Source organism: Xenopus laevis, chromosome 9_10S, assembly GCF_017654675.1.
Source record: "Xenopus laevis strain J_2021 chromosome 9_10S, Xenopus_laevis_v10.1, whole genome shotgun sequence".
NCBI classification, from domain to species: domain Eukaryota; kingdom Metazoa; phylum Chordata; class Amphibia; order Anura; family Pipidae; genus Xenopus; species Xenopus laevis.
The window spans coordinates 45152351-45170421 of NC_054388.1; the positions used below are offsets into that span (position 1 = coordinate 45152351).

Below are 18071 nucleotides of genomic sequence, written 5' to 3' on the forward strand. Positions count from 1 at the left end.
AATTCCCATATTACACGTTGAAGATTTTTATTCTTTTTAAAAATATTCACCGTTTCAGACAGCCATTGCAAACCATGATGCCGAGTCCATTTTGTTTCTCCTTTTGTGAAGGTTGGCAGCAACAGAGGAACTATGCATCGCCCTCCTTTAAACATGCCCTATAGAATTCTCAATAAATATAGCTACAGCGCCCAAGTTATGTACAAATATCTTAGGCCAAAAATATTATGTTTACAAATCTATGTACAATAAAAACAAAAAAGGGGGAAAATGTAAACCGTCATATCACAATTTCAACATTGAGATTCAAGGGCGGAAGGGTGGGGAAAGAAACATCTGTACATACATACATACATATATATATAAGCTAACTAGAGGGTTAAAATTAAGTGTGCTTTAAAAATAATGTGCAGGAAGGATCCAATGAACACTTAGAGCAAGGGATTGAGGTGTAGGGCTGGAAATGGAGTGGGATTATACAGTATCAAACTGGTACCAACACAGGACATGGTTTTGCTAATCTGGGTGGAATCTGTGTGTATTTGTGAGTGGGGGGGCAAAAAGATACACAAATATATATATATATATATATATATATATATATATATATATATATATATATATATATATTGATAGAGCTGGAAAGACCACAATTTGTAGTCTAAAGCCCTATTTGTAACACAGCAAAATATATTCCAACAACACTGTTTAACCATGAACAAACGCCGACATGAAGTCAGCTGTAACCCTGTAACGTACATGGATGATTCTGATCTGGGGTGGCCAGAACCCCCAAAAAGTGGTACTTGGCAGATGAGGAAAGGCCCTTCCTTCTCTTTTCTTCACCTGCTGCGTCAGGTTATTCCCAGGCGGGTTCGGGCAAGACATGGCGGGGGAGATTCCATACTGGTGCATGTATTAAATGAGGCTCGGCCATGTCACCATAGTAGCGCCCGAGGTTTTGTTGTCTATGAACCAACCCCAATACACGGGTAGAATTGTAGGACGAGTCCTTATAAAGCATCAGAGAGAGGCAGCAGAAGAGATGATGCAGAGCAGTCCCACATTCAGCTCAATGAGATAGTGTTTAGCCCCTTGTCTGCCGGGGAGGCAGCAAAGTGGTTGAAACCGTAGTAAGTTTTGTTCTATCGCTGGAAAAAAAATGAAGGTCTCTGTCTCATACACTAAGCGGAAGCAAGCCTGGGGGGGACGGAGGCCGGGATCCTAGAACTCCTGGGGGGTCGTACCCATTTACTGCCCTAAAAAAAAAAGAATACATTTATGGTCAGGGAGGGAGTAACAAGGAGCAGAACATGACAATGGCTACTGTAAAGCTGGAAGGAAGTTGAGCTACACAAGGATATTCTAAGATTCTTCCCATCATTCTCAGTTGTACAGAAAGGATCTGGCTATGTCTCTATGGGGGGGCTACATATTCATACTAACAGAGCTGATACAGAGACAAATACACAGCTGCTCCCTGTGGAACCATTAATTCTGTGTGAATAAACACAAGGAGAGTCTGAAAGGGCATTACTAACAGGGTTATTGGGGGCACATGCTCTGATAGGATGAACACAGAGAGAGGGTCATATAATTAGTAAGGCTGAATATTACCCAGATCCCTCAAGCCTGAAGCAGAAACACACATCAGCCCTTATAGAGATGAATCAAACCCATGTGATATACATGGTCCATGAGAGCATATTTGGGGTACAAGAAAGCTGTTTGGACTCTCATTTTGAGCATTACCTACACCCAGGTTATTGGAAGGAATGAGCCCGCAGCAAGCATTCTCTTCAGATTTATAAAGCTTAATTAGTGATAGAGTTCCAGGCCGTATCAGCCATCAGTCCTTGTTGGATCATGTCCTTATACAGCCAAGCTGGAATGAACAGGCTGTGTGGGAACCTGCCTGTTTAAAGGCAAAAATAAGAATTTGTAAAGCCATGGTGTTACTCCAAAACTCCCAGGAGAGCCAAGGCATGTGGAAGATCACTGCTAGCAGAATGAGGACAGAATTCATTAGATGACACCCAGAGTACAGGCAAATACAGAGACTGGTAGTTAAGAGGGGAATATCATATTTGCCCCCCCCCCCCCAGCAGACAGTCAGTGCTGTTGTAGTAGAAACAACAGAAACAAGAAAGAAACATTTGGGATACGACTGCTCCTCCTTCAATCCAGCTGTGTGTAATGAAGAGTTTATTTACTCAAGTGTTGCACAACCTTGCACGGATTATTTAGTGACCACAGTGATGCAACAAACTAAAAATTCAGTGATCAGAGCCTCGCAATCAGGAAGTTCCTCATCAAAGAGCTGACAATCTAGATGGTTCCAGCTATTGTGAAGTACAAAGGATTGCGCCTTCCTTGGACGGCTCAACTAATAGTCAGAGACAATGAAGAGGCCCGGCAAGAAGGAAACTGTTGATCAGACATACCCTGTGCTAAAGCTTTCTCTGAGTTCCCTTTAGGCCAGGGTGGGCTAGTGGATAAGTGAAAGGCGCTGGATAGAGTCCTAAGCTCTGCTGCAGAGATCTCATGGCCTCTTGTCTGTAACAATCAACTACATGGAAGGGAGAAGAGGAAAACGCTAAAGTGGGTTGGAGAGAAGATGCAATATTCCCATGCAGTCAGTAGTAGAAGCCATTAGGCTCATCTGGGAAAGGCTAAGGTTGCTCCCTGATATTTGCCAAGAAGTTATATATGTTATACAGCAAAAAGCATTAACTCCAGCACCATCAATGCAATTAATCGGAGAAAGCACCGAGTGCATTTATTCAGGTTAAGAATTAAAACAACGTAATAAACTGGTAAAAAAAAAACTGGCAAAGCCTATTGTGGGGCAGGGTGTATATTTTAATGTGATATATTATAAATTATAAAGGTCTGTATGCAAAGCTTATACCTTACTGAACTCAGTCATTCCCCGCCCCAGCACAATATTAACTGCTCCTTTTGTGCTGAGCAGGTGGGAACATAAGGTCCAATTCTGCCATGCAAAGCAGCTCCTGATGCCTAAACAGTAGTCTGGGAGGTAAACGGGTAATACAATCCTGATGGGACTAACTGAATGTCACACCGAGGCCACGAATGCTAAACGGCCCCTTAGTTTGGTGTCATTGTTTAATAACAATAAGGCCCCAAACACGTGAAACAGCAAATAAATGGTGATAGATTGGGACAGAGTTGCCCCAAGTGAAAGAGGCTATAAAGGGCAATTTAATATAAGCTTCATCACACTGAAACTTTCTAAATACAATCAAATGAAAATTCTGCATTGTTTCTGAAATGATCAAGTTTATCTTCACTATCCCTGTTTCTCTTCATTCGGTCTTCTTGTAGGAGTTGGGTGTGAGATAGTCATTGACAGTTAGATCCAATATATCCTATGGGGGGAGCTTCCTTTCCTAGCAGATGTATTAGAGCTCATTTAATTTAATGATTCCAGTACAAAACAAAATAACTGCCTTTTGCACAAATTCTGCATGTAGAGAGACGAGATTGTCTGGTGATTTTAATAAAGTGAGCTCTGATACATCTTCTAGGCAAAACGAACCCCCCTATAAGATATAGTGGATCTGTCAATAATTATCTGACACCCAACTCCTGCATGAAGACAGAATGAAGACAAAACAGATGCTGAGAGAGGGATAGTGAGAATAAACTTATTTCAGAAACAGTACAGAATTTATATTTAGAAAACTTCTTATTTCAGTATGCTGAAGCTTATATTAAATTTTCATTTTCGCAATAGTTCTCCTTTAAAGAAGCCGACCGGGGAACATTGGGGGATGGTTCATGTGGAGACACCAGGCGCTTCCTGCACAAGAGTGTTGTCGACTACTGTTGTTACACGAATAGGTCTCACAATATAACTTCTGTAAATGGATCCCCCAGTCCGAAAGAAGTATGTTAAAATGGGAGTATGTACCATGAAACCCACCAAAGAACACTGGTACCAAATATTGATTTTCATTAGCAACTAGAAAACCGGCCACTACTGTGTATGAGTTATTAGTTACCCAAGGATAACAAAAACCAAGCCAAACCGGCGCCTATGTCACTCCTCCCTGTCACGTACAGAACAAGAGACTACAGGGAGAAACTCTACGTCTAGTCTGGTTAAAGAAATGCCCCATGCGATTAGTCCAGGAATCTCAAGTTATTAGCGGTTAATACTGTCACCCAGAAACACCAGCATGCAGCTTAATTGCTACGGTTTCATTACCCATAAACAACGTGGGGAAAATGACCTTCTCCTGCCTAGCAAAGGGGAGAAAAACACAGATTATTTCCAACCTGCAGGGGTTAAAGTTGTTCAGGTATGTAAACAGGTTAATTGTGTTTTATAGTTCTGAATACAGGTTAATGGAGGTTCATATGACAGTGCCGCTCAGAGTCGTGTAAGAACTTACCCCTTGTCGAAGAATGACGTGTGCCCCGCGTGAGAGTATTTGACCCCACTGCTGTTTAGTACACTGCTGCTACTGCTGTTCAAGTTGGCTGGTGTGTAGGATTTTCGAGAGGCTTGGTCCTTTGCAAAGTTTCTACATGCCGCTAGCTTAGATTCCAAGGCCTGGGCGGGAACAAGAAACCAAAACTTACGTTTCTACTAAACAACTTTATAGGAATGTTCCTTTAAAGAACAGAGAGTGCCTTGCAGTCTCTACTTAGCTAAGCTACTATATTCATACTGCATAGGAGTGAGGCTCACGGGTTTAAAGGATGTCCTGCACCATATAATTACTTACCCCGACTTTCCTCAACAGGTCCCCTACAATGTTAAGTGCTGATATTCTGGCGGAAGGTGTAAGTGGAGTTGTTCCGAAACCATTTGGTATACCTGAAACAGAATGCAAACATGGCATGACTCCAACTGAGCCTAGTGTAGGCTTGTGTATATTACCCTCATCTAACAAGCTTTTCACTAGATCACCAACTTGATGTTATAATCATAGGGCCGCATAACCTTGAACCGATCCTTATATTTGTTTTATGCTCCTGTAACTGCATAATCAAAAGCCTAAGATTTGCGGCACACATTCCAGATTTTATCAACCCCCCCCATTACTGCTGGGAGGTTGCATCACTTTAATATCAAGTGCTAACATGAGATTAAGGAGATCCTGTCATCAACTCTGATATGCAGAGCAAAGCTACCTGTGGGCTCCCCTTTGGAAAGAGATGGGACTCATCTAGCTCAATGCGAGATACAGGCTTGCCTTTAGTCTAAGGAATGTGCTACCTTACTTTGGGTACATTTCTGCTGCTTGCTGTGGTTCTTAGGTGTGCAACAAGGTTAAACATGGCTGCCTGTGGAAAGCAATTTCTGTCCCTGTATCTGAAAAGAGGAGCATTCAGAGCCAGTGACCCAATTTCAATATACCAGTATATAAAAACCGTTAACATGAATAGGCTGCTCACAATCCAAACAGTCTCTGGTTTTTAAAGGAGAAGGAAAGCTACCAAAGTAGTTTATTACCAATAGCTATAACAATAGTGCAAGCTATAACACTATATTTATTCTGCAGAATGCTTTACCATACCTGAGTAAACAGCCCTGACACTGTCTGTGTTTGTTTAAGATAGCATCTGCCATATTAACTCGGTGTGACATAACTTCCTGCCTGAGTTTCTGCCTGCTCACTCATAGCTCGGGGCTCAGATTACATCAGGGAGGGGAGGAGGGAAAGAGGAGCAGACCGAGCATGCTCAAGCCTTAGCCTTGGAGTTTTAATCTGAAGAAGAAAGTCTGATACAGAAGCCGATGTGTATACAATAGAAGAAAAGCAGTGTTTCTTTTGACAGAGGACTCAGAGTAGCATTACTTTAAGGGTTTACTGGTGTATTTATATAGACCTTTCTGATAAAGTTTACTTAATTTTAGCCTTTTCTTTTCCTTTAAGTAAATTAGGAAGCAGCACTCAGTTCTTTAATAGGGAAAATCCCAACTCTACAGGAATTCCCCCTAATTATACCAAGGAAAATCCACAACACGGAGAGTCCCATTCCGTGGACTTGCAATCACTTGGGCAATTATTTAGTTTCTCTGATACTCAACTGAAAAAGAAAACACCCACTGGTAAATCACTGCACTCCTTGCAGACTAAGGAAAATCACTTGCAGAGCAAAAATGAGACCAACCTTTGGGTGAAGTGAAGCTGTTTTCAGATATTTTGCCCACAGGGGTTGCTGGGAGAGAGAGAGAAGCCTGGACTGAAGAGTCTGTTTTCTCACAGTCCAGAGTGGGTGAACTGGGGGCCGATTTCCTTATACCGTCTGTCTGCCTCTCACGTACTGCTAATTCTTGCCTTAAGTCTGCAGAAAATAAAGACACTGTCATTATATACGCTTACAACATACATACACACACATAGAGTATAAATATTCATATACAGGGACCATTACCATTTATTAGAACTGTGCCTTGTACTGTAAAAATGTAACAGAATACAGATAACAGTAATAATCTTTAATCTTCCCCAGGAGGGAATAATAAACCATAACTATAACTTATAATGTGGGGAAAAGTGGTGCATACGTCGATTGTGTCTCGGATAGAATAACCTTCAATATTCTATTTATAATTGTACCTCGCGCCTCATCTTTCAGTCTCTGTACCGAGACCAACAAAGACTCCTTTTCATCCAGCTCACTCTCCAAGAAAGCGTTTCTTTCTATTGCCTGATTCAGCCTTTGTTCAAAGTCTTCCAAAGATACGATGGTCGCCCTATATATGAGAAAGGCACACGTTTCAGGTTACAGTTTCCGAAGAACCCAGTTTGTTTGCATGTTTTGTTGCAATGACAGCAGTAAAAGGCAGCGTTATGTAATAAAAGCTGAGCAGCATGACACGCAATTGTAAATATTTGCACTTTGAACAGTGAACTCACACTGTATTGAAGTTTAAACAAACTCTTGTTTTCTGTCCATAAAAAAAACTTCTTCCACTTCATACTAAATCTATTAAAGGACATTAGTGAGATTGTACCTGCTTAGCTGCAATTCCCCATCTATATACCCCTTTAATAGTAATTAAAAACCAACGCTCCTCAGTAGGGATGCACCGAATCTTTTGGTTCGGTATTGACCATTTTCAGCAGGATTCAGCCAAATCCTTGTGCCTGGCCGAACCGAATCCTTAAAATCATGTGACTTTTCGTCACAAAACAAAGAAGTAAAAAATGTTTTAGCCTCGCACTTTGTGCACGGCTCTATTTTTCCCTCCCCTTACTGATTTGGATTCAGTCCTGTATTCAGCCGAATCTTTCATGAAGGATTCGGGGGTTTGGCCAAATCCAAAAACGTTTGGTGCATCCCTACTCCTCAGCAATGTAACGTAATGTGGACAGAAATAGTAACAGGACGGCATCTCTACCTAAAAATAAACTTATGAATAAGCTCTCCAATTAAAACAAAGGAAAACAAAGACTTATTGTAATATTATCCTGCTGCACACCGCACCCTGCAGACAGCGGTTGTCAGAAGTCAAACACTGAGACACTATCTTATCCCTACATCCTCCCACCGTTCTTGTAGTCTTTGGCCTATTTATAAAGATCTTTATACACACCCTGAATGATTTGGATGAGCTATATTAGGCGCTAAGCACTGTTGTCACCAACACAGTGAAACTGATTTATTGAGACACATCCCTATGAACGAACACTGCCTGGAAATCCCAAACTGCCCACTGCTTGTTACAATATTTACATAAATCAGTCTAAGTCACTTCAATAAAACTGCACAAACAGTGGGGAAGGAGCTACTCTGCCCCAGGTAATCCCATTAACAACAGAATTCTATTACACATACAAACTATGGGGGAATTAAAAGTGCTGCAAGAATCTGTTATTTCTCTCTGTCACTAGGTGAGGCCAATAATCACTCTTCTACATGTCTGCACAGTAAGGTCCTAACATGCTCCCTGAAAGCCTGGGATACCATGTTATAAATGTCAGGTACAACTATAACAATAGCATGTATATAGTTACATGACATGCACCTTTTCCACCCCACCCTGAGACAGTGGCTGGAGTTGCTCTCTCCTCCAAAGTATTAGTGGCCCAGTCTATAACTCACCGTTTGGCTCTTTCCAAGTCGTCATTGGCCTGTTCCAACTCTCTGACGTACTTGTGCAACTGATCCTTAATGCTGCGGGCACGGACCAACTCATCCTCCAGCAGTGAGACCTGTTTGTAACTTTGTGCATACTGGTGCTCTAGCTTCTCCTACAATAGAATAGGACCCAATCAGCAACATTGTGTCATGGTCAGCTATATGGACAGGTAAATTCAGATTCAGGGAAGCAGGTGGTTTAGACTTTATAGCATGATATAAATTTGTAAGTATGTGTTAATGGAGAAGGCCAATGAGCAGTGAAAGGAGAAGTGAAACGAGTCAGATTCGCCCATCACTACTGGAGAGTACAAGGGCCCTTTACCTTTAGTGAATCCACCTCGCACTTTAGCCTTTGGTTATCACCCAACAAATCCCTGTTTCTCTGCTCCGCTTGAATCAGTTGTGTTTCCAGCTCAGCCTCCAGCTCTCGGCTCCCCTCCTGAAACTCTATCAGTTCGTCACGAGCCTCTTGGTAACTAAGGAGATAAACATGAGCTAGGGTTGGTTTTCAGTGCCACATGTATCCAGATAGTAACTGTAGTTTATTGTATATTGAGATATAATACACAAAAGCCATGAATATCCTGTAAATTATATCCTTATAAACGGTGAGTTCTGATGTCATCAGTTATAAACAGTGGGTTCTGATGTCATTTCTGTCACATGACTCACTTAAACTTGTGTATTATAATAAATAAAGTACCCCTTCGGCCTCGTGTTTTTATATGGTCATGAAACTCCTCGGTAACTTAGAATATCCATATATTTTACAAGAGGGGGTACTTTATTCACTATAAAAAAGGCATCTCCTTAAATAGTTCCCCCTTTATTCGGCTGCTAGATTTTGCCACAAAAATGATACATGGTCATAAAGGGCAAGTAAAGCCACAGAACAAGATGTAATGCCGGACTACAGTAATGAACCCCAGGCACAGCAGTGACCAAAATGACGGTCTTTATTCTAACAAGCTTCAAGTAATGACACATGCTGCTGTTTGACACCTTTACAAAATGCCAAAAAATGCCTTGCCATGGACAAGACAAAACCCAGTATTATCTTTAGCATGGTATATTGTGGAGTTTTGTAGCCGTGATAATATTTGGACTACAAATAGCACATCATTTTGGCCACTGCTTTAAGCAGAAGATAAGTACAGGTATGGGATCCGTTATCCAGAAACCCATTATCCAGAAAGCTCAGAATTACAGAAAGTTAATCTCCCATAGGCTCCGTTAATAAGGCTAGTAATAAGACTTTAATAATAAGTAATAAGACTTTGGTAATGGAAATACGGAGGAGTTAAAATGACAAGCTAATTTGGTTTTCTTTGCAAACAGGTTGGTACAGTAGGATGGTACAGTCCATTTATTACACTGAAAATCATCAGTAAGAACATGTTTCTCCAGGCTCAGTTCCAAGGGGCAGGACCAGAGGAAACAATGAACCATTTACTACCGGTATTTATATTCACTATAAAAGAATGGGAATCAATTAAAATACCTCTGTTTCAGTCTCTTTGCAAGCTCCCGCCAATAGACAATCTCCTCTTTGGGGCTCAGGAATTCAGGGATTTCCTCGTTCTCCATGGTTAAGGAAATCTGGAAAAAAGACAAAATGAGAAGAGGGTTAATGAAGGGGAAACAAATCATAAACTTTTGTGTAGTGTAAGTTAACCATAACATGCAGACATCACACAACACAGACATGGTGCTGACAGAGAAGCATGACAGTTAGCAAGTCACACTTACTGCCCCTAAAGTTAGAAGATTAGAGAGCTTCTCCAAGGATTTATCCAGGGCATGAACTGTCAATCTCCATTAGAGATACATATAGATGTTTGTGGATTCAAAACGTAACAAGTAAAGGCTGAATATATTAATGTTACATCAGCTCCAGGCTCACAATCCTGTCCCGGCACATTCACAAGAAAAATGGAACACAAAAGATCTTAGGCTAAGTCACCTTCTAAGGGTAAGGCCAGACGAGGAGATTCGGGGAGATTTTGTCGCCTGGCGACTTATCGCCACGTCTTTTGCGCGACAATCTCCCCGAACCGCCTCAGCGTCTTTTCCCCATAGGCTACAGTGCAAAATTGCCTGCGCTATTGCACACGCGGCGATGCGAATAGTTGAGGCAACTTTGGGCGACTATTGAAAACGCATCGCCGCGTGTGCATTAGCGCAGGCGACTTTTCATTCTAGCCTATGGGGAAAAAACGCTGAGGCAGTTCGGGGAGATAGTCGCGCAAAAGACGTGGCGATAAGTCGCCAGGCGACTACATCTCCCTGTCTGGCCTTACCCTTAGGGTGAAGACACACAGAGCTACTAGTAGCAACTACAAAAATAGACAACGTTGATAGTTTTCTGATAATTGTATCTACCTGTATTTTAGCAGAGGCAATTCTCAGCATTGTCTATGGCGGGGTATTTTCTGGCATTTTGTGGATGTGACAAGTAGCTGCTACTAGTAGCTCTGTGTGTCTTCACCCTTCAAATAGTCATTGTAAGATATAATTAGCTAAGTGGCAGCTAAGCAGGGGGCCTGTAAGTAAAAAGCCATAGCTAAACACATTCAATAATCCAATAGTAACGCCAATTAATTACAAGTTTCCTAGTCATTTGCCATAACTCTCACAGTTCTGTGCAATGGCAGCTTCCGGTATAATATGAAGATATAGCGGTAACAAAGAGCACATGGATTTGAGGCAAGAGCAAGTAAAGTACAGGATTAGTATTTACTAGGGTTACATAATAGATGAAAGGCAGAATGTAGACTGTCGTTGCTTTGTGAAGGGGAAGAATGCAGAGAGAGAGGGTGCTAATATGAGAAAGAGGATTAATGTTCCTGGCTAGATCAAGCATTTGTAGGCTGTGCTTAGGGAAGATAAATGAAAACATCAGTCGCCCATGGAAGAGTGCAATTGTGACATATCTATATAAACAGAGCAGCCGGCAGCCTTCAAGGGGAAATACACCCAAAAACGTATTATGCTTATGTAACTATGTCAATGTAAAGGAACATGTCTATTTCCAACCTGAACATAATGGCACTAAATTAACAATGCAGATTACCATTTGCAGAGCTACTGAAAATGTTGCCCTCAATGCAGCAACTGGTAGCGATTATCTTTGCTCAACCAACTGCAAGCAGATCCATGGACTTTGATTTAGTGAGGGGTCAGGCTTGTGGATGCATAACGGAGTTCCTGTGTGGAAGACTGATGGAATGCCAAGCAGCCTTCTATTCCCTTCCCTGCCCCCCAATGATATCATCCAGCTGGAATCCACTTTAGGAAACTAAGGGGAAGGCTCCCGGGAGGGTGGTGAGTAAAGCAAGGGTGATGCAATGCTGAGGCAACCGAAATTCAAGCGCGAGGAAGTTATGGACACTTCAGTTTGAAAGCAGTCACCTCCCTAATTTCTGTTCCTGGCCCAAAACAGCAGTCATGTGAGCACATTGTTCTTCTCTCTAACAAGCAGATATTGTTAAAGCTGAACAGGGCCAGAGCCTGTTGGAAAGGAGAGTACTATAGTTTCTCAGACTAACTGCCACCTGTGCTGCTATGAGGCCTCTCCCACGGGACTCACTGCACAAGTAATACAAGACCTGGGCCTATATTTGGGACTGTGGGAACCACTCAGGACAGAACAAACAAATTGCAAATTTATAAACAGGCCCACAAGGAGCCCTCATCAACTCAATAGCTGCCTTTAGTTCTTCTGTAGAGCGCTGGCGGCTGCATCAGTAGTCCTATATCATTCTAATAGACATACAGCTATATGACTATATGTGCAGTGACATTCAGAATGAAGTGCCACGATTTGAAAAGGACAGCACAGTTGCAACAACAGATGGCTGAAAGACATAGCCTTTCTAGACTTGTCACAATAGTCTAGGGGTTGTGACACGTGGTCAGAATCGGGGAAATTTAGTTGCCTGGCGACTAATCGCCTCTTCTTCTGGGCGACAATCACCCCGAACTGCCATCGCGTGTCTTCCTGTCCACTACAATGAAAAGTCCCCTGCGCTAAAGCACACCCGTCGCTTCATTTTCCGTTTTCGGGTAACTTCGGAAAATGAAGCCCCGCATGTGCTTTAGTGCAGGCGACTTTTCGTTATAGCGGACGGGAAGACACGCAAAGGCAGTTCGGGGACATTGTCGCCCAGAAGAAGAGACTATTAGACGCCAGGCGACTAAATCTCCCCGAATCTGCCCGTGTGTCTCAACCCTAAGGGCAAGCACTATGGAATCAAGAACAGAGCAAACAGTGGAGTGATGCTGCAGAGCAATGCAGGGGATGCATGCGACTCCTGAAACAATCTGACAGAGCAGTTTTTAGCATGTGATTAGATTCTTCCTCATTTTACTGATAAATACGCCAGGCTGGGGATAAATACGTACTTATAAAGAACAGAAACAAGGCAAACAATCTGTACGCCCCCACCTGCTTGGTGCTGGTTCTTATGGCATGATCAGACGGATAAGAGAGATACCCCCATATGTAATATATGGCACTAAGTTTGCCCAGGAGCAGTAACCCATAGCAACCAATAAGATGCTTGCTTTTAAACAGATGACTAGTAAATTCTACCTGCTGATTGGTTGCTATGGGTTACTGCTCCTGGGCAAACGTAATGCCATTTATTACATAACCCCCTTAATCCTTTTTATGTATTAGATACAGGCCATTTAACTTATCCCCCACTAAGTGTATAACCCTAGCCAACAGTATGGCTTGTAATCTGATATAGGGCTATAGCCAGGACCCTGCTGCAGGCCTAACCTAAGGTTATACACAGAACTAGAGGCTACAGGCTTTAGCCTCCATTTAGGGCTTTAGCACACGGGTAGATTCGGGGGAGTCGCCTCTTCTTCGGGGCAACAATCTCCCTGAACTGCCTTCCCCTTGCTAAAATGAAAAAACGCCTGCAGCAATGCACTCGCAGCGATTCGTTTTCTGAAGTTGCCTGAAATTTCCTTGTGAGGCAACTTCTGAAACTGAAGCGCCGCGAGTGCATTGGCGCAGGCGACTTTTCATTTTAGGAGGCGGAAAGCAGTTCGGTGAGATTATCGCCCCGAAGAAGAGACAATTAGTCGCCAGGCGACTAAATCTCCCCGAATCTGCCCTAACGAGATATGCCTGCACACAAAGATTGCCGATATCCATGTGCTTCTCTTAATTGGCAAAGAAGCCACGGGACAAGCAGCGTCCTGTCGATTACACAACAGCAGTTGTTGAACTACAAACTTAGTGTGCTGGTGAACTGCAGGGAGGCCACCCTTATGTAAAACACCAAGCAGCCCTAAGGATAATAACGTCTATGAATAAATAATTGCTGAGGTTAAAAAAAAAAAAAAACATTTACTCTAATGGTTGCCAATTTTGAAGTTACAAGGGCATGTAAGGGTGCAGTCTTTCCCCCTTAAGGCCGAACCTGTATGTAGGAGCACAAACAAGCAGCATCCCGGATATTTATGCTAATTGGCCTTCAGGCTGAGCCCCCCTCCCACTGCTTTAAACCCCACAAGTTGGGAATCACTGCCATAAATAATTCCTATTTACTTTCCACTGAGGTTGCAAATGAATGAACTAGTATATTTATTAGAGTACAGAATACACTATCAGGCACAAATAGCTGCCTTATCAGATGCACTTGCCTTTAGTATAATGAATACCATGGATTTGTGAGAGTTGCCTATTTTATCAGAAATGATGATGCTATTACAGGGATTATTACTATGAGCTGCTCAACCAGTCAATGCTGGGAGTGGTAAAGTAACAATATTCTGAGAGATGCAACGCTCACGCCACAAATAACACTAAGGAAGCCACTTGGGAGTCCCACCTTACAGCGTAACTATTTTACAACAGGTAGACAAAAGGCCGACAGGGTGGAACAATAAGGTTCAATTAGTTATCCCTGTTGGAGTGAAAGGAGTGATTTACCTCCAGCACAAAGTTGCCAAAGAGCCGTGACTGCCCCGTTTGTACTTTTCCACTGGGTTTATTTTGGTCCTTTCTACATCTCCAGTGACCTGTGCCGAGCTAAATAAAGGTGCCTGCAGCATAAGAGGCGACATGCAATGCAGCAATAAATAGATGGCGTCTGTTTAAAAATATCATGGTGTAAGGCGAGGCCTGGGCACCCTAGGGTACACATACACAGGTAGGTTGTTGTTGCATGGCTGGGGGAGCTAGTGACTGCCAATGATTTTGGGCAGGCATAAAACTGGTCGTAACAGATTATTTATTGCCTTTCTAACACCAACGTAAGCACCAGTGCAGCCCAACAGGGGAACTTGCTCAAAAAGCAACATACATAAACACATTCCTGCATCAATAGACCTTAAAATCGAATCTCCTCAAACAAACCCACCATGCTACAGGTTAAGATCAAACTGTGTGTGTGGTGGGCATTCTGCAGCCACGAGATGCTTTAATACTACACAACCCCTGTAACCCAATAACGACAGGTGAAACAGATTTTTCCACTCCCAGTTGGAGATAAAGGTATGGGATCCGTTATCCGGAAACCCGTAACCCAGAAAGCTCCGAATTACGGAAAGGCCATCTCCCGTAGACTCCATTATAACAATCCAAATTTTTGAAAATGATTTCCTTTTTCTCTGTAATAATAAAAAAGTAAAAGGAAGTCCAAGGAGCCACAGAACATCCAGATGGGGGCCACTTCTCATCTGAAATAAAGGCAAACCCCCAGAAAACTGGGTGGGAAAATAAATCCATCTCTTTAAGAAAAGTCTTTAGGTCAGAACTCACCAGATATAAGGGCACTTTATAGTGGTTTCCAGTTCCAAAAAGTAGTGAGGCAGCACCGAGAACCTTTATCCATGGGAAGAAAGTGACTTAAGGGCAGAGCTAAGGAAGTATTTTTACCTCCCATGGTATCCAGGCTAATAAACACACCCTCTCTGAGGACAGAAGGCAGGGATTGAGAGCTCAGACGTGTCAGCTTACAACTATGGCCGCAGACAAAACACAAGTCCTGAGTGGCCTTGGGAAAAACCAATCACAGACACATGATGTCAAAACTATCCTCTTCCAGAGCCAGCCATTAGCCAAAGAGCTGGGGTGGGACTACAGAGTCAGCTGTCTGATAGAAGCTCTCTCGGCATGAGAAACTGCATCGTATTGGGTGGTGAGTCGATACGCCATTAACAGACTGACGGCAGCACCTCGACTGCCAACAAATCCCAAAGCCACTACCTTGGCAACAAAGACAGTTCCCCTCCAACAACCCTGCTACCGAAATACAGCAACATCATGGTGAGAGGAATCTGCAGCGACAAGAGACTAAGTGATATAAGTACTCATCATCACCAGCTGCACCTCTAACAATATTGCCCCATAATAATGTGATACACTATTCTGGGGCATATTTCAACAGGATTAGACCTTGCTCGTTTATTTGCGGATGCAACGTTTCGGGGCGTGACCCCTTTCTCACGCCCCGAAACGTTGCATCCGCAAATAAACTAGCAAGGTCTAATCCTGCTAGAAGTATCCATGCTGTGCTGGTGTGTCTTGTGTCTATGCTGCTTTCGAGGTTGTCCAATTCCTCTACACATCTAGCACCTGGAACTCGTGTGATTTCGGACGGCCAGGGTGTGCGAGTGTAAGTTTTTCTTTTTTGGCATATTTCAACAGACCAGCACACAACTTGGGCAACAGAATGACCAGTGGAACCCTGCAGTGCCAGTTATAAATGTACTTGCCACATGCCCCCAGCTCTTGCACATCCCCCCAGGAGCAGAAAAGACAGTCACTGAGAACACGTGACCCGATCAGCAGTATAACAGCGGCTCAGTCACATACACAGCACCCAGCTACTGCCTCATGCTCTGTATCCTCACCAGCAGTGTGAGCCAAGCAGTTCCAGTACATAACACACTATGACAGCTCAAGCATGCTCCCCTCACTAAATATCCCACATGGGCCCAGGAAAGCAGTGCATTCTTTCAGTAATGTCAGTTCTTAAACCCATTCTGTTCTTAGGCATAACCTGACACATCAAAACTACAGGCACCTTTCCTAAGCCCAAACCGCTACCCAATAATATAGTTACCGTACTATATATATACTATATATATATATATATATACCCTCAGTACCAGACTACTAAACCAAACATTCTGGCACTTTCCCTCAATATGCTTCATAATAGTCTCAATAATACAGTCACCTCCCATAAGTATCAAACTGTCACCAATAATACAGTCACCTCCTGTAATTATCAAACTGTCACCCCATTAATACAGGCACCTCCCATAAGTATCAAACTGTCACCCCAATAATACAGGCACCTCCTATTAGTATGAAACTGTCACCGATAATACAGTCACCTCCCTTAATTATCAAACTGTCACCCCATTAATACAGGCACCTCCCATAAGTATTAAACTGTCACCCCAATAATACAGGCATCTCCCTTAAGTATGAAACTGTCACCAATAATACAGTCACCTCCCTTAATTATCAAACTGTCACCCCATTAATACAGGCAACTCCCATAAGTATCAAACTGTCACCCCAATAATACAGGCACCACCCATAAGTATGAAACTGTCACCAATAATACAGGAAATTCCCCCACATGTATCAGTTTGTCACTCCAATAAAATAGGCACCTCCCATAAGTATTAGTCAGCCCAATAATATGGCCACTTGCCACCAATATCAGTCTATCACCTCATCAATAGGGGCTCCTCCTCCCAGTATCACTATCTCCTCCCAGTTTCATCCCAGGAGTAAGCACCTGTCAGGCCAATAATACAGGCACCCCCTCCTATGTACTAATCGGCTTCCCCAAAACAGAATGCACCTCTAGGAGTACCAACCAGGAACCCCAATAATAATAATAATAATAATAATAATAATGATGCCCCCTACAAGTCAGGCACATCCACTTTCTTATCTGATTGGCAGCACTTTAATGAAGGAACCCCCCCCTCCAGCAGAACCCCAAGCGCTCATGTGTCATCCCCAGGATACAAGCGCCTCACTTTGCTTTTAGACTGTCAGACTAAAATTAGCCGCCACCCCGATTATATAGGCTCCTCCCCTCATCGCTCACACCCTGAGAAGGGCACCTCCCCCCAGTAATAGCCTGTCACCCCAACATCTTAGGCACCTTCACCAAGAAGCAACCTGTCATCCCCATATGTAAGCGGTAACCCCAGTCACTCACCTCCCGCCCGGCCACTGCGCCTCCCGCTCCGCTCTCTCAGCTCCAGTCCCTTCCGGCAGCCACGCAGCGTCAAGCGTCACCAACTGGCAGGGCTCAGACATGTGACGCAGAAGCCCCAGACCTCACCCATACGCGTCACAAGTTTAACATCTTACTGCCTGGAGAGAAAAGTGTCTCCATTGTCCCTCGCCTGCTGGAATCCTTGAGCTTCACCCAGTGGTGCTGAGACCGGCATATCAGTGTAATTTTAATTTTGTAATTCCCCACAAGACAGGCTTGTATAGCCTAAGGATTCAGGTCTAGTCTTGGTCATGTGCAGCACGTTTTTTCAGTGGAACGCGGGGGTAAAGGACACAGTGGTTCCGTCTATAGTGGTGGCCCATAATAGCCGCGTCCCACAAATCTTTAGTGACATATATATGCTGCAGGAAAAGTACTCTATCCCCTTCCTCTACATTCCCCCCCCCCAAAATCCTTCTGCGGATGAATGTAACTATAATGTGCCCCTCATTTGTCTGCTCTGACCCCTCTCTGCCCCCAAATCTTCCCTCAGGATTTAGTGTTCCCCTTATCTTCTGACTCCCCTGCCCCCCAAATCTTCCCTCAGATACATGCAGCAGGCAATTGTACTGTTCCTCTCATCTTCTCACTCCCCTGTTCTTCCCAATCATCCCTCAGATAAATGCAGCAGACACTTGTGCTGTGCCCCTCATCTTCTGACGCTCCTGTGCCCCC

At 43.3% G+C, this 18071-nt stretch overlaps 1 protein-coding gene across 5 annotated transcripts; it reads right to left on the reverse strand.

Annotated features, from left to right (window-relative positions):
- Positions 1-10: 10 nt before the first annotated feature.
- ndel1.S (nudE neurodevelopment protein 1 like 1 S homeolog) lies at positions 11-17473 on the reverse strand. 5 transcript variants are annotated; one of them, XM_041577817.1, is made up of 11 exons: positions 17337-17473; positions 9629-9726; positions 8450-8603; positions 8089-8237; positions 6600-6736; positions 6151-6324; positions 4758-4849; positions 4422-4582; positions 4235-4269; positions 2445-2569; positions 11-1259 (listed from the first exon to the last, which is right to left on the reverse strand). In XM_041577817.1, exons 2-10 carry the CDS (start codon positions 9712-9714, stop codon positions 2451-2453), a joined length of 1107 nt encoding a protein of 368 aa, XP_041433751.1. In that variant the 5' UTR covers positions 9715-9726; positions 17337-17473; the 3' UTR covers positions 11-1259; positions 2445-2450.
- Between the last annotated feature and the right edge of the window lie 598 nt (positions 17474-18071).

Bases quoted from the DNA above. Each gene is read 5' to 3' on its own strand.
- ndel1.S (XM_041577816.1), bottom strand. The intron at 8,238-8,449 runs GTAAAGGGCCCT...ATTCTATTGTAG, and splicing joins GCGAGGTGGATTCACTAAAG to GAGAAGCTAGAGCACCAGTA. The intron at 4,850-6,150 runs GTTGGTCTCATT...ATTCTGTTTCAG, and splicing joins CAGCTTCACTTCACCCAAAG to GTATACCAAATGGTTTCGGA.